The sequence below is a fragment of the Falco biarmicus genome, chromosome 11 (assembly GCF_023638135.1).
Source record: "Falco biarmicus isolate bFalBia1 chromosome 11, bFalBia1.pri, whole genome shotgun sequence".
Taxonomy (NCBI): Eukaryota; Metazoa; Chordata; class Aves; order Falconiformes; family Falconidae; genus Falco; species Falco biarmicus.
The window spans coordinates 5,422,691-5,450,671 of record NC_079298.1 but is presented as its reverse complement, the minus strand read 5'-3'; the positions used below and the strand labels follow the sequence as shown (position 1 = coordinate 5,450,671).

The window sequence follows — 27,981 nt, the reverse complement described above, 5'->3', positions numbered from 1 at the left end:
TGTACACTGGGCGAGTAAATGTCAGTTACAAAATGAGAGCCCTGCTAGAGGCTGGCTGTGATTTGCACAGCTCAGCAATTGGTGCTCAGGCAGCTTTACTGGTGATCTTTTAGTTTGTTGGTTTGTTTTTTTTTTTCTCCTTAGCAAGTACAGCAGATACCGTTTTCATTTTCAGACTTGTCTGAAAGAACTAGAGGTTGTATTAAGAGGCCCCACGAGTATTTGCTAATTTCTAGTTCTAGCAAACAACAGAGCTCTGTAAATGCTGCCCCAGGCAAGGTGTGGATAGGGATGTTCATAACCTCGGAAGTTCCTAGCTAGGTGTCTGAGGAGCTGGGAAATAATGAGACACTTTCTGTGCATGGTAGAGAGTACAAAACGAGTTCTATATTATTTGCATTTCTTTTGTTTATAAAATCAGTCATGTTAGATGTGGCAGGAATCCATATGCTACCTAATGTGCATTTTAGGAAAGGAACAGTTAAAACTGAAAGAAGTACTTAGCTGAGAAATCATTGTGCATGCAAAACCTTGGCTTTGCTGCAGGTAGGGTCTAGTTGAGTATGACACAGTGGTACGTTCAGAACCTTTTTTTTCTTTTCTGATCCTCTTGCTGCTAGCAAGAGTTTTGTATCTAAGTGGAAACATAGGCTTCGCTCGCCATGGTAGGTTGTACCTTTCCTGGCCTGGACAAGTTGAGAGAAGAGGTCTCAGTTGTATCTGCGGTCTTCTCTAGTTTGCTCCAAGTCCAGGTACCACCAAGGCAGAAAAAAGAGTCTAGCATTGTTTTTTTTAAAGCTGAACACAGGTAGTAGCCTCTTTCGTTCGATGGGAGACATTTGGGAGAAAAAGCATCTGTAACAGCTTTAATGTGAATTTCTGAAATATTCTCTGTCTTTTGAGAACTAGTGCTATAGTAACAATGCAGCTTCTTCATAATTTTGCCGACACTGGCCTTCCCTGACCACCCTTCTGGGGGCACGGGGTGGGTCTCCTGCTTGTGTCAGGTGGTGAGGTGAGGCCTGGGGTGCCAGAGCCTGCATGTAAGGGCCTGTGGTGACATCCCCATGGTGGCCATAGGGACACGTAGGGGCCGGAGCGCAAGTGTTACGGGTGTGTGAGGGAACTGGGGTTGTTTGGCCTGGAGAAAAGGAGGCTCAGGGAGACATTGTCACTCTCTACAGCTGCATGAAAGGTTGTAGCAAGGTGGGGCTGGTCTCTTCTCCCAGGTGACAAACCATAGGAGGACAGGCAATGGCCCCAAGTTGTGCCAGGGGGGTTTAGTTTGGGTATTAGGAAAAATGTCTTCATGGCAGGGGTAGTAAAGCCCTGGAACAGGCTGCCCAGGGCCGTGGTGGAGTCCCCACGTCCAGATGTGGTGCTTAGGGACATGGCTTAGCGGTGGGCTTGGCAGTGCTGGGTTAATGGTTGATCTCCATGATCTTAAAGGTCTTTTCCAACCTAAGCAAGCGTGTGACCCTGTGGCAGGGGGCTAGGCCCCGGGGGTGCTGGTGCAGCCCCTGCCGGCCGCAGCACCTCGCCTTCCTCTCCCCGCAGAGCCCGGCGCCGGCACCCGCCGAGACCTGCCGGCGCGCAGATCCGCGGCTCGCCAGGAGGGCTGTCGGCCTTCCGCCGCCTCCTTAACGACGGTGCGACACCGGGACCCCCCGGCCCGTCTCCCGGCGCCGGTGGCGCCTTTAAGGGGCGGGAGCGGCGGCGGGGCCGGCCCTAGCCGCGGTTCCCCCCGCCCCGGGCCGCGGCCGCCCGGAACTGGCAGCGGCGGCCGGCCATGGTGCGGATCGCGGCGGTGAAGACCCAGCCGTACGGCGACCAGAAGCCCGGCACCAGCGGGCTGCGCAAGCGGGTGACCGTCTTCCAGAGCAATGCCAACTACACCGAGAACTTCATCCAGAGCATCCTGGCCACCGTGCCGGCGGCCGAGCGGCAAGAGGCCACGCTGGTGGTGGGGGGGGACGGCCGCTTCTACATGAGGGACGCCATCCAGCTCATCGTCCGCATCGCTGCCGCCAACGGGGTAGGGCTCTGCGCTCCCGGCGCTTCCCTGCCCCTCGGCGGGCAGACGGCAGTCCCCCGGGCCGGCCCGGAGGCTGGTCCCGCGGCGGGGGGCGGCGAGCTGGCCGCGGCAGCGGGAAATCGCTGGCGCTTTGCGTGTACGTGGCGTGGAAGCAAATCAGCGAGTGACACATACGCTGGGGAGGCTCAGCGTGGGGACAGCTCGTGTCTCACGCAGTAAAAGTGACCCGGTAGCCTTACCTCCCTGTGGTACGTGCAGGAGCAGTCAGACGCGTGCAAGTGCGGAGGTGGGGAGGAGCGTGCAGTTTTCCTGGTACTGCTTTTTGTTGCTCAGGGCCATGGGTGTGTTTTTTAGCTAACAGCAAAACCAGTGGTGCAACGTGGAGGTGGTGAGGTGTGCAGGGTGGGGAGCAACACAGAATTCCACGATGCTGGACTGCATCTGGCTGCTGGAGACTTCATTCCTGTTGATCCCTCTCTGTTCTGTCACTTGGTCAGCCCAAGAGAAGCCCAGCAGGCACAGCTGATAGGGATAGCTGCACTGAAACTGAATTTGCAGAGGGAGGTTTTTCACTATGGTTGGTCTTTTTCAAATGAGAAACATCCCCGTCTCCTGGGTCACTTGACTCCTTGTCAGCAGCAAACATTCTTCCTCATAGACCAACGAGGAGGGAGTGGGCTGAGGATGTTTGGTGGCTAGGGTTGGACATCAGGGTAAAACCTTAGTTACGTATTTCAGCCTCCCAGTGGCAGTCAGGTGCCTCAGTGCCTTTTAAGTGTCTGGCTTCTTAAGAAACAAAAAAAAACTAATTAGAGATACCTGCTGCCTTATGGCATAAAAAAAGCAAATAACTGTTTCTTTTTAAGCCATGTAGAAATTTGTCTTTTGTGATTTGTGGTAGCTGTTAGCTTTCAGTCTGTGTCCCAGCATCCCTGAGCAGCACCGGCCTTGCTGTGTGCACCTGTGGAAGTGATGGATAGTGCAGCCTACCCTGACGAGAAAAGCGGCAGACACTTGTTTATTTATTTGTTCTAAGAAAGGGTTGGAGTAGAAACATACAGCATTTTTGCCTGACTGCACACACAGACAGCACCTTGGATCCCTATGAATAAGCAGACTGGGAGACTTGTTCTCAGGGATAAAGCCCTAGTTTGTGCAGGTTTTTGGATGTGCACCTCAGGGCATGGTTGGATGTGGCAGCCTTCCAGGCTGAGTTCATCATCAGAACCTCAGCCCTTTCCCAGAAGTAAGCAAGGATGTGAGGGTGATACCATGCTGGGGTCTGATGAGGTGTCTTACTGGGAAGTGGGGTCAAGGGCCAGTTGCTACTTGAATCCTCCACCCTGATTGTGCAGATGCTCACGTACGTGCAGCATTGCAGCACTGAGCTTTCTGCCAGAGTTGCAGAAGCAGGTCCCAAGGGGTGCACTTGCTAACGGGCATTTGACTTGTATTTTGTCCGCGTGAATTCAGAGTGCTAGGATAGAATTGGCTCTAAAGTCAGGAAAATGTTCTAGAAAGGCAAGAAAGGAAACAGGAGGTAGAGGAAGAAAACAGGTGGAAGAATACGTGGATTAAGAACCAAGACACTAGTAGATGAAGTGAGAAGTTTTACTTTAAAATCATTTGTTCTGGATTTTTAATTTGTAAAACAAGATAAAGGCCATGGCCTGAGACAAAATGTTAGACTATTTCAAGCAAAAATTTGGCACTATTACAGCATTACCATTCATCTACTGATGCAGGTTTTTCATAGCCTTATTACAGCAGAACAGAGGTAGTAGTATAGGCTTGCCAGAGTACGGTGGAGTGCCATGGAATTAGCCCATTTTTTCCCCCCAGAGACTCAAAGAGGAGTGGTAGGTCAAAAGCACTGCAAAAATGTAGATGTAAATATCCAGTTTAAAAGAGAGGAGGAAAAAGACCTCAAAAGGGGAGCACTGAAGAGCAAAATATCCCCCAAATTCTTTAAGAAATGAATAGCCTGAACAAGTAACCAGAAGGAGGTACAGTGAAGTGATTTGCAGAACACAGGGTCATTGAAAACTTGACATAAAATTGCTGGCTAAGTTTGAGTGGCACTGGCCGGTATAAGACGGTGCAGGTTTTGTGTTGCCAAAGTAAAGAATGGCAAAACCATCAGGTTCCAAGAAATGAGGTGACTAAAAATAGAAAGTTTCTTTAGCAAATGCAAAATGTTAGTTTTTAATAAATTCCTACGTACTTGCTTTCCTATTGGGGAATGGTTAGGGGACACTTGCTTTGTGGTTTTTCTCTGTAATTGCAAGTATTGCTTCTCTGATAGTTACCACACTGTAGTTGAGTAAGAGCCTATGAAAATCGTGTTTCTTCATAATAAATGTGAAGTAACTAGAAGTTGCCTACCCTTCAAAAAGAAGGGTGGACTACTACTGTTAACTGGTAAGAAAGTGTACTGCAGAACAGGGAACGCTTGTTCCTGGAGGCTGTGGTTTTGTCTGAGTGCTGGGGCTCTTGGAGGGTCTCCTGACTCCAGCAGGCACATCTCAGAGAAAGACAGTATTCTCATGCTGAAAAATACTGAGTAACATAGGGAAAACTCCAGAGGTGGCTGCATTGCCCTGTCTGGACACTGAACAAACAGCACTGTTCTGTCTGTAGGGAAATGGTTGTTACAATGCATGTGAGGAAGGACTGGAATGTAGTTACAGCATGAATGTGGTGGAAGCGAAAACAAGAAGTAAGGAATAAAAGTAGGATGAAGAGAAGTTTGGGCTACAGTATTTTCTAACATGGCTCTTCTGATTGCTTGATTAACAAGGGATGTTATACCAGGCTGTATTCACTGATCCAAAGTCAGCCAGCCAGCCACCTGTACCAAAGCAAGTGCTGGAAAACTGTATTTCTGGTTCTAGGGATTAAGAGGTGATTGGATTAATACTTCAAAATCACTTAGTTTTAAGATCTTGTTGAATGGTCCTCTCAAGCCACAGGAGAAACCTGAGAAACCACAGTTCATGGTTGTTAGCTTTACAAGGAAAGGAGGCTAAAGTGACTTTTAGTTTTGTTTCCATCTGGAGTGGTCAAGTGTAAGTACTTAGTTATATATCAGTTAGCAACAACTCAATTTGTAGTTGCACGATTAAGGAGTGTTCATGCTATTTATGTTTGCTTTTATATAAGTAAACTAAAATAGAGACTGTTAGTTTTGCCATTCTCAGTTGGCATCCAGTGTAGGTTGCCTGCTTTAGGTTGGTCTGTGTGCCAGGTTTTCTTCATGTTATTGACACATAGTTCTGACTCTTAAGCTTTTTTTCATGTAATTAAAAAGCTCCTGTCAGAGTATCATTTGTCAGAGTAGAATGACATAGCTTTATGTCAAAAATAGGCAAAAATCACAGAAATGAAGCTAGAAATCTAGATCTGATCACATAGTTAGCATCAGGTTGATTCATTAATGTTGTCACCTGCTGTTCAACAAATTTTCTGTGCCCCTGGTTCCTTCTTAAATAAACAGATTTCAAAGTGCTGCAAAGTAGCTACATTAAAGCAAATTGCTTGGAGGTGTTTTGAATGCCAGGCAGTGCTTTGCATGTTAAGTACTAGCCTGGTTTTGTTTTGCTGCTGCAGGACAAACAATGCTTTTGTTAGAAATACTGCTCTGTACCCTAGACAGTTTGGTTTCCTGGCTTCAATGCTATTAACCTTTTCCCCCACTCAATTATCCCAAGGAAACCAAGTGTTTAAACTCGATTGCATTGCTCAGCAGCCCTTTATTTGCCACTTTCTACTTTTTGTAGCCCTGCTCCCTTTTTCTTTGTGTTGTTCCGCCATCGCCTCCAGACCAGTTTCCATTCCAGTGGTGCCACTGAGCCCATAATAAGCAGTGTGGTGCAGTGCAAGCTTGGATAGCCATGTTGGGGTCCTGGCTAGAGTGTGCCCGTGTTCCTGGACTCAGCATCCCAGCTGTGGAAGGGTGGGCATAGTGGGACTGGCATGTCTGTGATCTGCTTTGGGCCTACTGATGCGAAGTGTTCATTATTGCTCACCTTTACGTCAGCCTCACTTGTTTTCTTACCTGGTTTTTAAGAAATCTGTAACCGACGTTTGTTGTTGTTCCTGTTTCCACGCAGCACTGTGCAGTCAGCCTTAGCCTTGTCGGTTTACAGACCTTCATCCGTTCAGCAATTGTCATTATCCTGAAGAAGAAATGCTCTCAGTCCTCAGGGTCAGATCTTCCCTTTAAGTAAAAGCAGCTGGTATTAAAAATATCAAACTAAAGTGATGATAAAGGAAGTTGTTCCAAAAAGCAATCCCTGTGTACCAGAATTAGAGGCAGTGACGCTAGGTCCTGCAGGCCATTAGGAAAAACCTCTGGTCTGTCTTGTATTACAGTTTTTCTCAGGAGCCCAAGGAGAAATTGAGACGTGCTATCTGAAGTAAGGAAATAGAGACTGGTTATGCCCTGAGCATTCCCATACAGATATATCCTGGCTTCAGATTATGGCAGGTTTTAGAAGACAACCATGCATGCAGCAGCTCTTACAGCTTGGGGACTGCTTTTACACTAGCTTAACTTCCTTTTGCTTGTAAAGTTATTTGGCTTATATCAGTTTACAATTGAGGGTTATTAAAGCAGCGGTCAGATTGTCTGGTTTCAGTGCCTTTTTGGAACTCTACAATAATGAAACTCTGGCTCAAAGGAAGAGCTAAGGTGCTTTGCAGTTAATCTCTGCAAATCCAGCAGATGGAGTTGAAATTCATACTAACGGGGATTTAACGGTAATCTCCTGGAACAATGACTCTGCATGACCAGAAACCTTAGCTCCGGTTCTGCTGGTAGGACAGCAGGGTGGAAGTCTAATGCCTTCTCTTTGTGAAGGCAAAGTTTGGGATAGGTGAGCTGGACTGAATAGGTGCTATGGTATTATGCCAAGACTGAGCTGCAGCAGCATCAAGAAATGCGCTATGGTGGGGTTCTCTCACAGCTAGCCAATGTATTGGTTAATGTTTCAAATGATGAACTGGAACGTATCTTAGAAAGAAACAGAAATAAGATAGGATATCAGTAAGAGCAAGTGCGTGAAGGATGCATAGGCAGAAGTAATAAAATATGAATGTAGTATGTACATTTATAGTAATTGTGCAGGTTGCAGAGTAACACACTAAGCAGCAGATCTAATGAGCAGACCACAAAGACAGCTGGCAGTACCATCCAGTTATCCAAAAAACCAAATGTTGTTGCTAGATTTTTAAATAAGGTTGTTGTCAGTGAAACCTAGGAAATAGTCTCACCAGGACTGTGATCCTGCTGTGGGGTACTGCCCCTCAGAGAGGGTGCAGTCGTCTTAGGGGAGACTCCAGCAGGAATAACCTGAGTTTGGGCAGGTGGGGTCAATGAGGAAGGAATGAACTTAGTCTGGAGATGGGGAAGCATGCTGGCAGTCTGCGAACGTCTGTGGTGATGCTGCAGGGAGGAAGGTAATGAATTGTTCTCTGACCTGCTGGGGATAGGGCAAGAATTAAAATTGCAACAGCAGAGGTTTAGGTTAGGCATTAGAAAGCATTTTGGGAAGCTGAAGGCTAATGAAAGGAGTGTGTTGCCTGGGAAAACCTCTAATGAGAATGGTTTGGGTAGGGTTGACCCTGCCTCGGGCAGGCTCTAGGTGACCTCTGCACAGCCCTTCCAGCCCTCTTTCCTGCTGCTGTACTTAAGCTGCTTTTGACTGCTGGGCCCACAGGCAGAGCTTCTCTAGCACATCCTGGTGAGCTTCTGAGAAAATGCTGGTGTATGTCTCCCGCTCTCCCCTCTGTCTGTGCTGTTCCCCACTACGTGTAGCCACCTCACTAGCACGTATACATACAGCGAGTTACTGGTTTGCTACCAGTCATCAGCTTGGCTCTGTACAGCTCAAATCAGAGCTTCTGTCCCTGATCCTGCAAGGTTTAAGCAGATATGTCACGCTAGCATCTGGCTGAGCCAGCCAGTGCCCTCCCTCTGCTCCACAGCATTGTCGGCATTTTGTAGTTCTGGATTTATTGGGTTCAGTTTAGGAGGACCCAGGGACAAGGGGCTGTCTCTCACTAGGCTGGGGCCAGAAATCCTGGAGCATTCTTGTGTCTGCTTGAGGTAAACCAGCTGGAATCCCTCTTCCATCCCCTGGTGCAGGGGCAGGACAATAAATGCCAGGGCAGTCCAAGGTAACATGCAGATACGGATGTTCTTTGAAGAGCTGACCTTTGAACAGAACGTTTCTCAATCTTGCTTGCTGGTGTGTATTTCTCTCCAGGAAAAGGGTGGATCAGCCTCTGCCTGTGTGACAAACCTGCAGCCCATCACTCTGTAGCAGCCCTGCAGATGGTGGTTTCATCCCTAGCCCTGCAGAGCCCTTTCTCTGCCACCCCTGTAGCTTGTCTCTTAATTTTAACTGGGGTGCAGTGTAGGTACAGAAAATTGTCTCTTAATTCTGGAGTGACTTCTATGTACGTGGTTGCATGTATATGCACTCGTGCTGTCAAGATGGTGGCAGATCTGTTGCCTCTCTGGAATCTCTACAGCAACTTCAAAACCTAGATTTTTAATTAATTCTTACAGAAACCAAGAGTTCTGCAGTTGAGGCAACACTCAGTGTATGACTAACAGGCTTGCATTTGGTCTGTTTATTTTATGTTGGTGCCATTTGTGTTGGTATTGCCCAACGTCACGCAGCAGTGGCTGCCTGGACCAGAGCTGTGTTCAGGCAGCAAGTGCATGGTTTTGGCAGCTGAGCAGCAGGGTTGTGCAGGGCTCTTGGCACCCTCTTACGGTGAGCGTGCAGGCGGCAGCTCAGGGATTGGAACTGTTCTGTGAGCAGGAGTTAGGGGAATGTGATTTCTGTCTTAAAGGCAAGTCACAAAATAGGTGTAAAATACCTGATTTTACTCCACTTGTTCCCTGAGATTTCATGCTGTGTACCTTTTTAACTAATCACAGAAAAAGAGCATAAAGAGGTAATGCCTACTACCAGCTGTTTGCTGTCAGAAAAATTCCTGCAAAGCTGGAAAAGAAAGATTGCAGCAAAACACAGCTCTACAGCAGGTGCATTGGCTTTATTTGCTCATGGAAGGAAGAGAGAGGAGGGAGAGAGGAATGGGCATAAGCTGAAAGGAGAGGATAAGAAGGGCTGCTGATGGAGGAGAGGGCATCTGGCACCTTGGAGAAGCCTGCCCCAAGGGTGTTTGCAGGGGATGAGAAGAGACAGTTATTGTTCACTCCAAAATACGAGATCGTAGCTCGGAGGAAGGCTGTGCTAAGGGTGGGGTAGTGTTGGGGTGTGAAGCCGGGAGAGCCTGGCTGCCTGGTCCCAGGCTTGGGGAAGGCTGCAGACAGCCGCAGGCCTGGGTGGGTGGGATGAGGGAAGATGGCAGAGCTCACGCCGGGGGAGAAGGGATGGCACAGGAGCTGACTGTATCGAGCCAAGGGAGGAGCTGGGTGCTCTGCAAAGTTTTACTGAAGTTTAAGTCCTCTCAGAATAGCCCTGTTTGCCTTTATTATCATTAACCAAAGTCAACAGTTAGTTTCTTGATTTAACTCTGTTCTTGCATGTCTGAAGTGCAAGGGAATTAAAGGGCAGCTAAGCCAGCAGATGTCCCTGCCTGTGGCAGATCAGCTGTTTGGATGGGAAAACACCCTCACCAGCCTCTCACTGCCATGAGGAGTAAGAGACGGAGGAAATAAAGACCAACAGGAAAAATTAAGGAGATTGGGGTTGTTTACTGTGGCAAAGAGAGGGCGCTCAGCATCTGTGTGCTAAGGGATTTTTTTAATGTGTGAGTTGTGTCAGGAAGAGGATTATGATGAATTTGTTTTCTGTCTCAGCTCTGGAGGACTTAACCCACAGCAAAGAAGGTGGACAGCAGACTGTAGGAAAACACTTCTAACTGCATGGCTAATTATGCACTGGCACAGCTTACCTAAAGACAAAGATTTCAAGAACCAAGTTGTATCAGGTTTCTGGAGGATGCCGTAGGCGTATTTGATCCTGCATCAGTTCTAGGGTGGGAGTGGATGACCTGCTGAATTCCTTTCCAGCCTGTAAGTGATCTGTAATGATCACGGTCATCCAAGCAAAGCCCCCAGATGACAGATCAAATGATACTTCCACAGTCTCTTCTCCAGTCCTTAAGGTTGTCAGGATCCACCTTTGGTGAGCATTTTTTCACCTCTGAATCTTTTGGCAACCATATGATCATGAACCTCTGTACTGGTCCTGGCTGGCTAACTACTGGTGATTTAGTTTATCCCAAATAGTGATGCATGTGCTGCAGGAAGGCCCTGGGACCAGGTAGGCTCCCCAAAGGCAGGGTTGGTGTATATGCTATTGTTTACCCTATGCTTTATATGCACTGTTTTAGTGCCTATAGATAGAACGTGTTGCATTTCATGTACATAAGCATGGCACTAATGACCGTCACCTTCCTCCCCAGCTTAATTTAGTTTGATTCCTTTGTTCAGTACATGTGTGCTTAATTACACACACAAATTTCTCACCCTCCATAGGCCTTTTCTCTGCCAGTAAGTCCATGTGCATCTTCTTTGTGTAGCCGCGGGAGCTGGTTAGTGGCCTGTGCCCTCCTCCTGTCACTTAATGCCGCAGCGTTTTCAGGGCAGTAAGTTTATCTTGTGGGAGTAAGAAGGGAAGGAGCTTGCTTAGGCCTTTTCCTGCCAGGAGACTTGTCTGGTGTGAGGCTCTTCAGAGCTCATTTTGGGAGCTGGATTTTGTTTTCTGTGCCACTAGAGGGAAACCTCTGCCTTTGCATGAAAATAAAAGGCATCTCAGCTGCCGGATGCTGAAATAGCATGGATGTACAAAGCACAAACCAATTGTTTCTAGCTGCATATCCCAGGCAATCTCACTGTTGATGTACAATATGTGTTGTGCTAGTTCTGTACACATTACTTGTGGTTTGGTGGGGAAAAGAGAGGAATTAAGGAATGAAATTCTGAGCCCATGCTAAATAAGTTGCCTCTGGGGCTGTGAGCTAAGAGATTTCTGGATGGATGAGGCGGCACGGTTTGTGTGCGGTGTGTTTAGGCCGGCGCCCTGCAGCATCCTGGTGTTTACCAAAGCCAGTGCTTGCCCTGTGGGTGAGCCTGGGTAGGGGTGTGTGGGGCAGCAGCCTTTGGGGTCCCGCAGATGGCTCAAATAGCTTTGCTTTCTGAGAGCAAACCTGAATTAAGTTCCTTCCCTAGGGAAGCTCACCTGGCTCTTCAGCTCCCTTGGAGGACCCAGGTCAACTTTCATAGATCATCAGGTAGAGCCTTTCTCTCTAAAGTTGTTTTTCTGCCATGAGGTTTCCCCTCAGTCTCATACAGATTACCCAGCTCAACTTTAATGTGCTGATGCATATAACAGGTTCTTTTTACCCCTTGGAATAAAATCTGTCAATTATTGGAGCAATGACAGAATCAGCACCTTCGGAAACAGTCCCGTGAGCATTTTACCTTTGTAAATTGTCACAATTCAGCTGTGTACACATCTCCTTTCCCTCTCTGCTTCTAATAAGGGGACAAACTGAATCGTGATAAAGTGTATGTTCTTTGATTGCTTCAGTAATATCTATAAGTTGTCTCCAGCAGCATGGACAGAGGACTCCGAGTGTTCTTGAAGAGGTTTGGGGGAAACTCTTAATTTCAACGTAGCATTCAAAGTTACCTTTCCCTTATTCAGGAAGATGATGCTTCACAGAAGTTTCTTGGTATCTGTCTCTCTTCTGTATGTGTTTAAGCTGCTCCAAAATGAATAGCTTTATCAGACATTTGGTAATTTTTTTGTGGTTTTTAGTGACTCCAAATGCATACACTTGCCCTTAGTGAGACTTGTGTGGGTATGCAATTGCAACTGTTGGTCTTGTGGCTTTTTAGCTACTCTCGGGTTTTTTCTTAGTCAAACAAAAGTTGACCCACTACTCCCTGTGCATAACGCTCCTGGGTTTGAGAGGGAGACCATGGAGAAGTCAGGTTGTCAGAGCAGGAGCTGTGTGAGCGAACTAGCTAACAGATCTCTTGCCTTCCATTTTAAGAGTGACCTTTAACTCACCAGGCTTTGCAAAATAACTCCAGCGGAGTGCTGCCATGGCCGCTGGAGGCTTACCCCCTGGGGACCTGCCGCCCTGGGGAGCGGCGTGACGGCCGGCCCCGGCCAGTGGCCTGGCACTGCCATGCAGATCTGCTTGGCTGGTGAAACGCTGAGCTCTGCGCCAGGGCAGCCCATCGGCGCATCCGAGCAGAGGGCTGAGCTGCTCGCCGCGTCCCCCGGCACCCCTGCCCTGAGGGAGAACCAGATGGATTGACGGTGCTGGGCTCCAGTGGGTGATAGCGCAGAATGGCAAGGAGCTATGCCTGTGGAGAGCAGGAGATGGTAAAGAAGACAAAAATCCTTTCCCAGCCATTTCAGTGAGGGACAGCAGCGTGGAATTGGATGTTCTCGGTGACATTGATCCTCTACAACAAGTGCAAGAAAACGTCTTCTATTACAGAAACTACATTCAGCTCAAGGTTCAGGGAGCTATTTTTGGGTGCTCAGCAACTTCACTGAACTTCTGTCTAATAGGTGGGCTATTGCTGGTGTCAGGATTGATTTTTTTTGTATTTTGGCGTAACTTTTTAAATGCATTTATATGAAAAAAGAACATGGAAGATACTCCTCTGCCTGTGCTGACTATGCCAACAGCTCCTTACAATGATCAGAAACCAGGAACCAGTGGACTACGGAAGAAGACCTTTTATTTTGAATCCAAGATGAACTATTTGCAGAATTTTATCCAGAGTATATTTTTTTCCATAGATCTAAGAGATCGACAGGGATCTTCTATGGTAATTGGAGGTGATGGGAGATACCTTAATAAGTCTGCAGTGGAACTGATAGTCCAAATGGCTGCTGCCAATGGGGTTGGTAAACGTTAAATGACTCAATTCCTATAGTTGTGTAGCTGATAAATGCAGAAAACCATAATAAATAAGTCACTATAAGATTTAATTTCCCCAAAGATTTTATTCAACTGCTATAGTTAACTTTTTAATGGAAACTCAGTTTGGTTGCACAGAAATGACTCTTTTTTTACTTTTAAGTGATGCAGTTGGACAGAAGTATGTGTGAATGCACATGCAGCAAAGAAACAAATACTGCTTGGGTTTTGTGCGCTCTTGTTTTGTGTTTTGACATACGACAAGCTGTTGGCACCTGTGGATTTCATAGTCTGTCCATCAGATCATAAAACCCTGATACTGTTCAGAAGCAAAGTAGCAGGTAAAGCCATAGCTCGCTGCTCAGTGGCAGCTTGGCAGAAACTCTCTGAGCTGCTCGGCAAATGAAAAGGCAAAGCGCGGTTGTTTCTTTCTCAACGGGTACAAGTTGTGGCTATGTGATAAGTACACCAGGAGCCTCTGAAAATCACAATAAGATGGGAGTTAGCAAGTGAGTGGCAACCTTTGCAGTGATCTCTGATTGTGCTGGAAATCTGTTTTGGAAGCAGAACAGAAGGCTTGTCTGTTTGCAGCAGTGCACGGTTTGTGCGCTGTGAGACTCTTGGGCACTGGGGTTTTGTCTGTTTCCTTCTGCTTCTTGCGAATAAAAGATTTGGCTGTCTGTCCTGGGTCTTTTAGTGTAGAGCAAACTTTACACTGAAAGACAGGTTTTTAGGAATTTGTTTGACAGAAAACCTTATCTGATCACAACAGGGTAATTAGTAATGAATGGGAGAAGAGGAGGAGATAACTTTTTTTTTTCCTTTTTAAAATCAACGTATTTTCCATCTTGGGGAAAAAAAAGTCCTTTGGCATTGAAAATTAATGTGTTCCCCTTAAGTCGGTGTATGGGCTGAGATGAAGAGCTCAAAAATGTGCACAAAGAGCCAGGCCTGCTGCTTGGACTGTTTGACACTAGGACAGATTTTCTGCTGGTAAAGGTGAGATTAGACTGATCTTCACCAGCTGAGACTTTTCTCATACATTTCTTTTCAGCATTGTGGCCCATGTCTGGCTAAAATCTGGTTTTGCTGCCAGTGTTGACATTTTTCATTGATCATTTTGATATGCTCTGCCTAATATCTGTGATTATCAGCATTGTGCTCATCTTGCTCTATAGACTAGAAGGGATGAGTGCAAGGATGTTTTCAAATATAAAAAAACCACGAGGAGGGCATGTATGTGGTGTTCTTGAGTATGTGAAAATCTCTTTTGTCGGTGTGTGGCAGAGATAGGTACTGTTATCTCTACCAATGTGGGATCAGCGGGATTTCCACATTGCACCAAGCACACTTGCTACGTTGGTAGCATCACACTGCGTGTTTTAAATGATGATTATTTGGTTAAAGGAAATGACCGAGGTAGTTTGTCCCTTTAACGTGGCTTGTATAGACATGTCTCTGTTTGGAGTTGTAACTGTGGCACAGTGTATAGGATTGGTGTGTCTCGGGATGCAGGAAGACTGGAAGGCTGTACTGATGACATGGTACAGCTGTAGACATTGGCTTTCTTGGCATGGAAAACATGTTTTTGGTGTCAAAGCATCAGCCTGCGTTACTGGGGGGAGGAGGGAGGTCGAAGGAGCTCTCCTTCATTGCCTGTGTGCGTTTCATTGGGGATTTCAGTAAAACCGGGTTGAAGTATTGCCTGGATTGCTTTGAAGTGCTGTAACCCAAACGCTGCTCAGAGTGCATCTGCTTGTGAACAGGTCTGTTTTGAGCATTCTGTGAAAGATATTTCTGCATCGTTATATCCTTTGATTTTTCTCATAAGAAATTCCAGAGAATTAAAAAAGATAAAGTGTAAATTACTCAGCACACTGCTACACGGAGCAGCCTTTTCCAGTGGTTACCACCAAGGATTTAGCATTGGATGGGTGGGGAATGGCAGCTGAAAACCTCTGAAAGCCAAGGAAGACCCCAGATCAGAGAGCAGCTTGTACAAGGACAAGTTTTTCTTTTCCTTCCTCGCTGCAGGAGCTGCAGTGCACATAGAAAAGCTGCAGTTTGGCTGTGCAGGAAGGACGAGTTGGGTAAGGACAACGGATCTGGTGTGTTCACCCAGCTCTCCTGCAGCCACTCTGCGTTTGGGAGGAAAACCCCCTTGTTTTGCCAATCCTCTGCAGCATCCCTTGGGCGGCATGCGAGGCACGGCAGAGCCCTGCTGCAGAGGGGTGTTGCAGCTGAATGTGACCCTTGAAGGGAAGCTGGGAGACAAAAGAGGAAGTTTTAGAGAGGAGCCTCCTGGGCACTACACTAATTCTCGGTGAAGGTGAAGGAGCAAGACTCAGATGCCGGAATAAAACACTAGACAAGGTCTGCTGGCTTGGACTGAGAATGGTGAATAAAGCAAAACCTATGTAGGCTGGGCTGCTTCAGATTAAACATGTGGCATAATAAACGAGTGCAATCAGCCTGGTAGAGAGGCGCTGTGAGGGCTGTAATACTGGCTACTATGGCCAGCTGGAAGAAGGGCATTCACTCTGAGTTTATAAACTGCTCTTTCACATTTATGCTTGTTGTTTGCTAGAGCTGCAGTTCTTTTAGCGGCACCTCACTCGCCCAGCTGGTCTGTGACAGCTGTAGCATGTAATAACTGATCAGCAGCGAAGCAGGGGCTTAGCACCAGGCAGTGCTGCAGGAGAGGAATCACAGTCATCCAGTGCCCTTGGCTTAGCACCCAATGTGGACCTTCAGTCTGGGAACGCTGCCTTTTGTTTTCTGGTTTGTGTTTGAATGGAATTCTTCCTCTTTTCTCGGTTGTATACAGGGTCTAATCTCCTCGGTTGATGGAGAGTGGTCTGGTATGTTTTTAAATCTCCGTCACCTCATTTTGGGGGCTATGGTAAAGAGCATGTTCTTCCAGAAAAATATTCATCTTCTGTTTTATTACATGAACTCCAGCAACTGGATCCTGCTTACCTTGTATTGCTTAGCGCATTGGTCTGGGTTTAATCTCGGTGATATTACTAAATTTATGGGAAGGAGGTGTGTTAGCCGCTGCGAGTAAGAGAATCTGCAGCTGGTCCCGTGGGAGTAGTGATGATCATCGATTTTTATTTTCTTTTAGCTTCTCTCAGTCCCATTGTGTCTTCTGAAAGTAAAGTTTGAGACCATAGCCAACGGGGCTTGTTGGTTTGTTTTTTTTATTGTTGTTGTTGTTTAGGTGCCTCTGGAAGGGTCAGCTCTTCAGTGCAAGCTGCTGTGTCCAGTTGAGCTGCAGCATTCATAAAGGAAAATGCTAACAGGGCACCGCAGAGCAGGGTCAGACGTTCACTGTGCAGAGAACTCTGGCAGCCTCCCAGGAACAAGGGAGTTTGCTTGCAGAGAAGCAGCACCTCTGCCGTGAGCACGTTTCCTGGGCGCTCCAGTTTACCTGTCGCCAGCGTTTGGGGGTTTGGTGGTGTTGCTGGTTTTAGGATTTGGGACTCACAGGAGTTTGGTTTGCTCTTTAATTTTCAGATTGGCCGCTTGGTCATTGGGCAGAATGGCATTCTGTCCACCCCTGCGGTGTCCTGCATCATCAGGAAAATCAAAGCCATTGGTGGAATCATTCTGACAGCCAGCCACAACCCCGGTGGGCCCAGTGGAGATTTTGGCATTAAATTCAATATTGCCAATGGAGGTAAGGTCGCTTGGTTTGTTTTGATTTACTTTGTTTCTGTTTGACTGTTTCTTGTGTTGACCCTGAGGAACCTAATTTAACTGTCTTTAACATCACAGAGATTCAGTGCCCTAAGCAGTGGGCTTCCCTAAATGGAGCAAGTGACTGATCTGCTCCCCTCGTACCCTGATATTCCTGTCCTCGGGAGGTATTCCCAGCCCCAGGTCTTTTGCTGTACTTCTGAAGTATACTCCTTTCGCAGGCTGATTCTTTAATGCCTTCCCCCATTTATGGCATAAAATATGCCCATTTTATCTTGCAGGCCCTGCTCCTGAAGGTATCACAGATAAAATTTTCCAAATCAGCAAGAAAATTGAGGAGTATGCAATCTGCCCAGATCTCCACGTGGACCTGAGCACCATTGGGAAACAGCAGTTCGACTTGGAGAACAAATTTAAACCATTTACAGGTAAACAACTGTTCTTCTTGGGAAGTTTCCTTTTGGGTAGAGTTAGCCCATAAACAGGCAAAGACATCTGGTGCTTCTGAAGGACAGACGAGGCCATTCTGACCTCTCCTCACCTGTCGGAGAACCCAAGCAAGGACATTGCTCCTGGTCACGCGGGTGGCATCCTGGCTTTTTTTTTGGCCTGCATCGCATGTTTTATAGACACTTTAATTATATCATTGTTTCTGTCCTATGAAAGGTGGTTGTTACGAAATGGATAGGTAAATCTGATCCATCAAACTTCACTAAAATTAGAGACTTTGTCTGTAAGGCTACCATTAACATGTACTTGCAAAACAGACAACTCTGCAGTTAAAGTGCCTTTTCCTGGTTTAAAAACTATAGTGTTAGTGTTTAATCTTTGATTTTTTTTCCCCATGGTTTCACATATAAAAGCTGCCTCTGTGAGTAGGAAAGCCATGTCACACGTGACTTCTGTCAGTCAGCAGTGAAAGATGAAAATGCATTAAAAGAAGACTTGAAAAACGCTTACTGTGCGTATTTTTTACCATCTCCTGGTGACTTATGCTTATAATTAAAACAACAATAAATCAAAGATCATAAAAGTTGGTGTTTCTCAGTCCCCATTTCTGTATAGTGGAATTTTTATGTTAATGGGGTTTTCAGGGCTCTAACTTTATATTGCCTGTTAGTTGCAAAGGTGCAACTTTTTCAGACTATTAGGTGCACAGTTCCCATCGACTTTGGTGGAAATTGGAGATCAGTTTTTGTATGTATGTATATTACTTTTTTCCCCTTTTCCTTTAATCTCCACTCTCCCAGTAAGTGGAGTGGGACTGAGCCCTCTTGAAAGAAGTCCAGGAAGCCATAGCAGTGATTGTCTTAAGGGTTTTGTTGGTCTGTTTGGTCTGTAACCTGGTTAGCCGTGACAGCCCGTAATTAAATTCTTAATATAGGACCATTACTGTTGTCCTTGTGAAATGATTCTATGGGATGTTCAAAGGCTCTGTGCTGAGCCCTGGCCCTTTGCACTAGGGACTGTCAGCACTGTGCCATGTGTAGCAAAATTACATTTCTGCAAAGATTTCAGACTGTGAGAGCTGGTCTCTATTTACTTTTTTTTTTTTTTTCCCAGTGGAAATTGTGGACTCGGTAGAAGCTTATGCAAATATGCTCAGGAACATCTTTGACTTCAATGCATTAAAGGAACTGCTTTCAGGGAAAAACCACCTCAAGATTCGCATAGACGCTATGCATGGAGGTATGGCTGGGCTTAGGTTTGGGACATTGTGGGTGGCTGGGTGTCCTTGGGGCTTTGCCACCTACTTCAGAGGGAAAGCTTTTTTTCTGGAATTCCTATACAACACCTCTAAATTTGGGTTTTGTTTTGTAACATCCTGCATTTTGCAGGCAAAGTTTTTATGGCTTTACATTATTTTCTTTTTTCAAATGTTTGATCTCAGGAGTTGACCTAGGGCAGAAATATCAGTGGGGTTTTGGGGGGATGCTGTGTGGCTCACACATGTCAATCCATGGTTGAGAGGCAGAGCCGGTTAGCACTGATGGTGTGGTCAGAGCTGCCCTGGTAGACTTAATATCAGTGTCCCATGGAGGTCACAGCAGTTAGGCAAATATCTGCCCATAGAAATTTCAGTACAAAAATGGGGCTGTTGGACTGTTTTATATAAATTAACATACAAGCCAAGCTTGTGAGTCTCTTTACCATAGACATTTTTAGGAGCACCCTAGCTTTCTTACCATCTTGTTTCTCTTGTCTCCAGACCATTCCCATTCCTATGCTCGCTTACTTTTTTTTATTGTCTACATCATTAGTGTTTGAGAGCAGTAAATCCTGTTGTACTGCTGGATATCTGTGAATCACACATGTATTTTGTTCTGTTATATGGGGCTGTCATACTCACACCTCTGTGCACCTGGGGCATAAGCCCTTCACAGTGGGATCCTGGCTCATGCGCTGAGCCCCTGGCATAGGCTCATCCTCACTTCTAAACCCGTGAGTGGTTTCAGTTATTTAGTGGGACAGCCCCTCAGCTGAAGAGCTTGCTTTGGCAGGAACTTGTGTGTCTGGATAAGAGCAAGCTTAAGCACACCTATGTGCTGCTTGAGGCTTTTGATGTGAGCACTTGTGCTTTAGTACAATAAACCACATAAACTGGCCCAAACCCAGAAGACCAGAGGCCTGGCTGGTTATGTGGCTGGTGCAGAGCTGACTGAGGGCAGAGCTGACTCATTTCCATGTTTTGCCGTGATAGTTGTGGGCCCTTATGTAAAAAAGATCCTGTGTGAGGAGCTTGGAGCCCCAGCAAATTCAGCTGTGAACTGCACCCCGCTGGAGGACTTTGGTGGCCACCATCCCGACCCCAACTTAACCTACGCTGCTGACCTGGTCCAGACCATGAAAACAGGAGAGTATGACTTTGGAGCTGCCTTTGATGGAGACGGGGTAAGTGGGCTCTTCTGTATTCACCTTTTTTGCCCCTTGGTCAGCTGTGGGGGAGTGACTGCTCAGCTGCTTTTAAGCAGAGGAGGATGGAGGTTGAAGACCTATTTTATTTTTTCACCCCCTCCCTCTCCCCCTTCTGTAACTGTGAATGGAAATGAACCACTTGCTGCAGTTTGCCACTGTGGCAATAGTTGGCTACTGTGTTAATAATGCAGTCCAAACTGTATTTAAATAGTTTTAAAGGCTGTGAGAAATCAGCAGGAAGGTGCAATGCTATACAGGTGTTGCTGTTTAACTTTCTCAAACTCTGTATTTATTTCAGTGCAGTCAAAAAATCGCTGTGAGTTGTTGGGTTTATAGGCTGCGCCTGCCAAGTAGAACAACTTCTGCCACTGCAGCCTCTCTGTGCTAAGTGGGGATGAGAGCTGTTTCTCTCTTGTCTTCACCAGGATCGCAACATGATTCTTGGGAAACACGGCTTCTTTGTGAACCCCTCCGACTCTGTTGCTGTCATCGCTGCCAATATTTTCAGTATCCCTTATTTCCAGCAGACCGGCGTCCGTGGCTTTGCCCGGAGCATGCCCACCAGCGGGGCTCTCGATAGGTAGCACTACTTCTGTGTGTGGTGGGAGAGGGGAGGGGAGCCCTGCGAGGAGGGGTCTGTCCCTTTTTTGTGGTTTAACACATGTCTGTGGCGGGGAGTGAGTGCATGGTCCCCCTGAAGGGTGAAGCGGTGCCAGGGCTGCTGCGGGCTGGCTGCCAGGGGAGGCAGTGAAGTTTAATGAATTAAATCCTGTTTGGGGACATGGCAGAGCTGGGCTCTGCTCTTGGCTCTTTCTCTTTGCTACAGCTAAGCCCAAACAAATGATCCTCCCCACCTTTTTATTTATTTTGTTTATTTGAGAGTGATACTTTCTTTGTTAAATGCTTTGAGATCTACAACTTAAATCACTTTAGGAAAGCTATGTGTTTTATATCTATCCTTCAGTTGCGCATCCCACCCATTTCCCAAATGTTACACTGGGATAAAATAAGAGGATTGCTGCACAAAGAATTGTTGGTTGTAAAAAACCAGAACAGTGGCATGACCTGTCTTCAGTGTTACCCCAAAGGAGATGCTTGGTGGCCACTGAAGCTCCTACTGCAGCATTTCACATGGGAGCGCTGAGTCCGGCTGTGACGTGACTTAGCCTTCTTACCTTTGAAGGGTGGCCCATGCTACAAAGATTGCTTTGTATGAAACTCCAACTGGCTGGAAGTTCTTTGGAAACTTGATGGATGCAAACAAACTGTCTCTGTGTGGAGAGGAAAGCTTTGGTACTGGTAAGTCAGTGTTCCTGATTTCACCAATGATGGTATTATTCCTTCTCTTAGTTCTTTATTGCGCTGGGTAGCTTGGGATTTCTCTTTCATGTGTAGTTTTTAATGCTTCTAAAATAGTAAAACAAAAGCTTGCAAGAATCACTGGTAGAAACGAACACAATGCTGAAAGTTTTGTCAGGCAAGAGCTAGTCCTCCTTTTGGCTATTTAGGAAGGCATATGCAGATATGCAGGAAGTTTAAGGGCCTCTTTACTAGCCCGGTCATTGCGTCTATGGGGATTAAGTGCAATGTTAAATGTATTTTTCAACTCTTGGTGGCCAGGAAAACCTTCTAAATGTTTTCATTTCTGGAAGAAATATGGTTTGAAGCATGCAGTTTTATTAGGGAAGGTTTCAGGTCACTATTAAATCTCTGAGCTTAATAGGGCCCTCATTTTCCTGTTCTAAAAACAAGGTATGATTTATAAAGTTTAAATTAACACTTGCCTTTGAACAGTCTAAGCAAGTTATTAAGTTACCGAGAAACAAAGTGAACATCTTAAGGAATTTACTAGGGGTGTGCACGTGACACAAAACTATTATTTGTGCAGGGAAGTTAAAGCGAGCAAATTTTGCTCTGCATCGGAGTGGCGTGCTCAAAATGCGCCGTGTTCCTGGGAGGCCTCGGCAGTTTCTGAGTTTTCCCGTGGCACCTACCACATGGTTTTAACATCCTGACTCTGGAAATGAGACCTTCCCTGCATGCAGGAGGTCAGCACCTAATTCATGCGCAAAGGCTGCGTTTTATCTGGTCTGAGTTCTCCCTGAGATACTGTTTTCCCTATTTTCTGAAAGATCTTTGAAGACCAGAGGCAGCTGGTAGGATATGCGAGGCACAGGGCCTTGGGAGAATTTAGGTTGGATGATTCCAAGCTCGAACCTTAAGTGTTTTTGTTCCCCGTGTTTCAGAAAAACATTTTAGGCTGTGCATGGATGTCCCACAGAGCAGGGATGGTCTTAAATCCCCAAATGCCTGAAATTAAGTGCTTTGTAGAACTGGGGTGCACAACTTGACATAAAAGAATTACCCCATCTTTTCTGTAGCTGAGGAAACGGGGTCACAGACTCTGGCTGAAAGCAGTTTGCTGTGGGGCTGAAGCAGTCTTCAGTATTTTAGCAATCGAATGCTATTCTGATACACAGGGTTTGGCCTCAGGTTAGAAGGAAGGGAGAATTTCAGAAAATGTATCTCTGTAGAGAAATCTTGAAGTAAATCATGAGTAAAGAAAGATTTTGGAGTTTTGCCCTGGGTGATTTTCAGCATGCATTAAGTTCATATTCTGGACTTCGGTTAATGAGAGGGCACTGGCATTTCAGTAAATAAATAAAAACAAAAAGCAGCAAATGATTCATGGAGCTGCTGATAGGAGATGGTCTCTAACGAGCAGCTCTCTTAAAATTGTTTCCATCCTCTGTTGTATGAGCAATGAACTCACAGTTTCTTTCCGTCCTCCAATAGGTAGGTGACTCTGCATTACAAATCAAAGCGAATGATTCCATTTGCAGCCGGGGCCGAGAGAGAGGTTTGAGATTTTGGCCATGCAGTGGCCAGGAACTGAAGCAGTTTTTTGTGGGGGGACAGATTAAGGAGTATTGGGCTCCCCCTGCAATTCAAAGGGGGGTTGTCCATCTGGCAAATGCACTTTAAGGAATGAAAAGGGGTGAGGAAGGTTGTTTGATAGTAAGTTAATGAGGAGTTGTTTGGAGCCGGACAGAATGTGAGTGCTGAAGGGGAGAGAGGTGAAGGAGCAGCCAAATAGACCCAGTAAAAATTGAAACAAACTGTGACCCAGTGGGACTGGAGTCCAGGAGCAATTAGAGTAATGTGACATGACAGAATTCCTGCTTGCTTTCTTGGGTATTTTATTCCAGCAATAAGTTGATACATCACATGGGACTTCTGTTTATTTAGCATTCCTCTCCATCACCTCTGTGCAGCTCTCTCCGCTGTAAAGGACCGTGAGGGTAATTTATGGCTGCGTCCACAATAGTGGGATTTGTGTAAAGCGCCACGTAACCTGTGCCCCAGCCCCCAGCCCTTTTCCCCAGATGATTGCCCACTCTGGTAATTCTTGAGAGAGTAAAGTGGCAGCTCTGGAGCGCTCTCTGCATTAGCAGGCATGCTCTGGCTCCTTGGGATTTCGCTAATACCTGTTTGGAAGTTTTCCAGAGCTCAGAGGATAGAACTCAGGAGTTGTGCATCTGTGGGGCACAACTCCGAACTCGTAAGAAGCCTGGAATCAGAGTTGGATGTATTCTGGGCTGCCATTCGATCCCTCATTTAATTTAGGTGTTCAGGGTGCCGTCTAAGTTGCGACACCCTCTCGGGTTTCCCGAGGGCCTGGGTGCTGCGCAGTCCCTGCCCCACCGCCGTCAATCCCTGTCCGCTGTGTTCCCAGGGCAAGGCTGGGCAGGCTCTGACCGCTTCCTACTCTCTGTGTCACGCACGCTGTGGAGGAGCCCCCTGCTAGCCGAAACAGGGTCTTTCAGTGCCCGGCGCGTGGGAGTGAGAGCAGGCGCGAGGCTCTCTGCCGGTGTCCACGCGTGAATGGGGTCTCTCCTTGCGCAGGCGTTTGCCAGCCCCGGTGGCTGGTGCTGCCTGACGGGCTGCTCTGCTCTCCGTTGTGGGGTAATTTCAGAGTCATTAGGGTTTGGCTTCCTCAGCGAGGGCTGACATTTTTCTTGGTGCTCAGCCAGAGTATGTGCTGATCAGAATATGCTGATTTGGCAGACGGTACGTGACAGCTGCCTGAAGAGGTTGATGTTAGTCCTTCCCAAGCTGTTCCTTTGCATTTGCCTTTTTTTGATGACCTTTTTAGTGTGCATTCCCCATTACTTCCTCGGAAACAGAATTAAGGATCTGTGAACAATGAGAGTGTGTGTGTGTGTTAAAAGGAGCCGAATGTTTTATTTGGGCTACAGCTAAAAGCAGATGATGTCTTGAACCGTTTTAACAATACAGCAGGGATGGAGCTTATGAAATGTCTTCCGTTTGTGAGTTTGTACGACTGCCAGTTGAATGGAGGAGAGAAGACAAGGTAGGGCCGTAGCACAGGCTCTCGTGTGAAAGAAGGTGAGAATGTGTTTCTGCTGTGGCTCTCTGCAGGCTCTGACCATATCCGTGAGAAGGATGGGCTGTGGGCTGTCCTGGCTTGGCTGTCCATCCTAGCCACCCGCAAGCAGAGCGTGGAGGACATCATGAAGGATCACTGGCAGAAATACGGCAGGAACTTCTTCACCAGGTGGGGAGAGCGCTCCTGACGCCTTTACGCTTACCTCTGTCCTGTGTCCCACCCTCTAAGGTCGGAGCCCCAGGCACCAATGGCACCAGCAGGTGCTACCGCAGGGCTGGTCCTGCCTTGTTACACTTGCAACACTGTCCTGTTGCAGTAATTTAAACACCCCTGAGCAGTTTGCTGCAGTCTGCAACATACCTGGGTTAAATAAAACAGGGGGCGTTCACCTTAACCTTCCATGATGTCCAGTTTAAGATTTGTTACTCCAAACATGAATCTAGTAAGTATCAAAGTCAGCAAAGGCTGTACACGTTATATATGCAAGGTATCTTTTTTTTTTTTTCTTTTAATGGAGACTTTTTTTCCCTGCGAGAGGCTATTTTGCCATCGGAACAGTATGTCTCTTGAGACCACAAATCACAAGTTAGTTTGCATTATCTGCAGTGATAGCAGTGTCTCACTGAACTGATGCCCAGCTCCTAGGCTGTTACTCACCTGGTTGACTTTCTGTCCGGTCCCAAAATACTCTTAATATGAACTGTGGTAGACACGGAAGATGAAAAGGGAAGGAGTGAGAACCAACCTGCACATAACCAGAGGTGGAAACGCTGTCTGGAGGGAAAGCATTAGGTAGAAATCTTTCAGCTTGGAAGACCTATGTGACAATTCTGTCTCAGATTGCCAAATGAAGGAGCTTGCCTTCTCCTTCCGCCCACCTCCTTGCCAGCCAGCGTACATCTGAGCCATTTAAATCTGTGGAAAAAATGCCAAAGTCTAGAATAAAAAGTCAGTCTTTTAGCACCAGAGGTATGTCTGCATAGCGAGGTAAGTGCAGTGGTAGGCAGGTTAGCAAGCCTGTGCGTGCTTCATCTAGCCAGCCGGGCAAATGAAAGCGGTGCAAATCACACTGGCAATCAGAGCACAAAGTCTCAGATGCTGATGTGTGCTTCAGCCACTCTGCTGCCTCTCTTACCTGGTGAATGAGATCAAAGCTGGCACTGGTATGTTATCATGGGCTGCAATCACACCCCCATTTTGCTGTGGGGATGCACATGAGGATGTTCAGGCAAACTGTTATCGTGAGCAACCTGTTGAGATCCTATCGGCAGAATTAGAATAAATTATTTGCAGTCAGCGTTGTTGGAGTCCAGCCCTCTGTCTTCGATCTGTCTGGTGCACAACAGCACAACTTGTGCTTTCATCTCTCCTGACGCCACATGCCTGTGATACAGTTACAGTGTCTCCCATGAATTTGCGTTGGATTGTAGCTATATTGCTGCACACAGATTCTCCTCTCTTTCCTTACCGTTGTCCCCTCCAGTAAGGGGGTAGAGAACATCTATAAGGCAAACCACAGTGTTTCAGCAAGGGCATCACAAAACATTGCTACTTCTTACAGCCTCCCCTAATCTTTGTTTTGTGGTGACTGGTTGTAGATACGACTACGAAGAGGTGGATGCAGACGCAGCTAACAAAATGATGAAGGATTTGGAGACAGTGATGTTTGACCGTTCCTTTGTGGGGAAGCAGCTATCGTGTGGTGACAAAGTCTACACGGTTGAGAAAGCTGATAATTTTGAGTACAGTGATCCTGTGGATGGAAGCATCTCCAGAAACCAGGTGGGCATAGCCTCACCTGGGCTGAGCGTGACCTCGGAGGGGTGGTGCGCTCTGTATTTTGGGCTTAGTCCTTGTCTGTTGCGTTTGTACCTGCTTTAAAGTCAAACATTGCATTTGTCCCTTGGAAAATTTTTTCTGCCCTGTGTTTGCTGGTGGGATCCTGCCCTGTGTGAGACAAATTGCTGCCTTGGAGAGGCACTAGAGCAGCAGGCTGCTGCGAGAGAATCCTCCGTAGATGCCTTTGTCCCTGAGCTGATGGCACTCCTCATGTCCTTGCCCCTAAGAGGGCAGGTGGTAGTGCAGGGTGGCTGTAATGAGGGATTGAGTTCCGGGCTCCAGAAGTCACAGAGGTATTAAACACATGTGATATGAGTGACCTGTCACCAGAGATTACTGAAATAAAAATGATGGATTGGTTTAACAGCTCAATGTGGAAGCATAGTAAGGGGGAGGAATAATGGAGAAATCCTGCAGGAATTATTGCCTTGCCTGTAGGACGACAGGAGCATTTTCTTTACGTCCTGTTTTTGTGGAAGAGCAGTGGGTTGGTAATGCTGTGTCTGACAGGGGATCAGTCCCTGGCTCTTGTTTCCAAGCAAGTGTTGGGGGGATGGACCTTACAGCAGTAACGCTCTTTGTGTTCAGGAACTCTAGCGAGTTCTCCAGAGTTAGGTTAGGAGGGACACTCACACCCCTGGGAGAGGGGAGAGGATAAGAGAGGAGCCTTCTGTGGCTCCCTGAAGAGGAGGAGCTCAGGGATCATGCGGGTCAGGCATAGCCACACTGGGTTGCATGGAAAATACCTCGGGTACCCAAGAGGCGCGTTGCTGAGCGGCTCTTCTCCCCTTCTGTCGTACCAGGGCCTGCGGCTCATCTTCTCTGACGGCTCCCGTATCATCTTCAGACTAAGCGGTACTGGCAGTGCTGGAGCAACCGTGCGGCTGTACATCGACAGCTATGAGAAGGATGCTCAGAAGATACATGAAGACCCACAGGTAAGTGTTGCATCTCAGTCACCGGCACCGCTGGCTCCCACCCTTCCTAAAAAGCTTAAATCTTTGCTTAGTGTTGCTTTCTGTAGAGCTATGTGGAGGTGCTAGGTATTTTGGAAGCAAGAGCTTTGGTAGCTTTAATCCCAGTATAAATAGATGTATTAAAAAAAACAGCTCTGTGTGTAGCAAGTGTTACTTGTTCAGAATTGCTCACAGCTGCTTCTGCAGTAACAGATTTGTTTTCCTGTTTGTTTATTGTACATCTGTGGCTGGTTGCAGGTGTGGAAGGGCACTGTTTCAGTCCTGAACTGGCCTTCTGGTTGAAATGGTGCATCGCTAGGGATAAAATGAGCTCTTTCCTGTACTGAGTGTGGGAAATACTTGTTTGAAACAAACAAACGGGGGTAAAAGGATGCAGTGGTATTTAAGATGACACTGACCTGTTTTGTGCTAAGTTTAATGCGCATTCTTTACATCATTTAAAAATGCTGTTTACCTTTCTTGTAGGCATGGGAGGAAAAGAATTCTCATTTTATATTCTCCAGCGAATAGTCTTTGAGCTTTTTTGCATAACGTACTGTGCCATTATTGACAAAAGGACTAAAAAACCCCACTTTCTGAGAAGCACAAACTAAACCTAGGGTTTAAATATCCGATGCTGATGGTGCAAAGTTTGGAGTATGGGACAATGAGGGTAGTAGCAGCAATGCTGGAGCTGCACTCGGGTTTTTTCTCTGAACCTGCATGCGGTCGTAACACTGGGTCCCTCGCTGCGCCGTTCCTCTCGCTGGTCTCACCGCTCGTGCTGTGAACCTGGAGCGGTCCTTGGGTCAGTATTGCCGAGCTTTGCGTGTCCCAGGCCGACACCAGCTGCCTGCGAGGGAAGGGTGGATGTGACGTGTGTAGGCTGCGCCTGCCGCTCTCCTCCGCGGTTCTGAGCCATCTCTTTCCTTTCTGCAGGTCATGTTGGCACCTCTCATTTCTATTGCACTGAAACTTTCACAGCTTCATGAAAGAACCGGCCGCACCGGTCCGACCGTCATAACCTAAAGCCTTGGTCAGACATCATGCTGGAGTGCACACAGGCCGACTTCCTTCACTCGGTTGCCCCTTTTATTGTCAACTCTGTCACTAAAAGAGGAATATTAGTTTTATCTCTGTATTTAAGAACACTATTGAACTCCTAAGGATAGACAATAAAACCCAGCCCCTGTCAA

At 46.8% G+C, this 27,981-nt stretch overlaps 1 protein-coding gene across 1 annotated transcript; it reads left to right on the top strand.

Moving 5' to 3' along the window:
* Window positions 1–1,711: 1,711 nt before the first annotated feature.
* On the top strand, window positions 1,712–27,981 carry PGM1 (phosphoglucomutase 1). Its single transcript, XM_056356460.1, has 11 exons — window positions 1,712–2,035; window positions 16,481–16,643; window positions 16,945–17,091; window positions 18,227–18,352; window positions 19,365–19,555; window positions 20,005–20,159; window positions 20,763–20,878; window positions 24,023–24,158; window positions 25,589–25,772; window positions 26,633–26,767; window positions 27,725–27,981. The coding sequence occupies exons 1-11, from the start codon at window positions 1,790–1,792 to the stop codon at window positions 27,812–27,814; spliced, it is 1,689 nt and encodes a 562-aa protein (XP_056212435.1). The 5' UTR covers window positions 1,712–1,789; the 3' UTR covers window positions 27,815–27,981.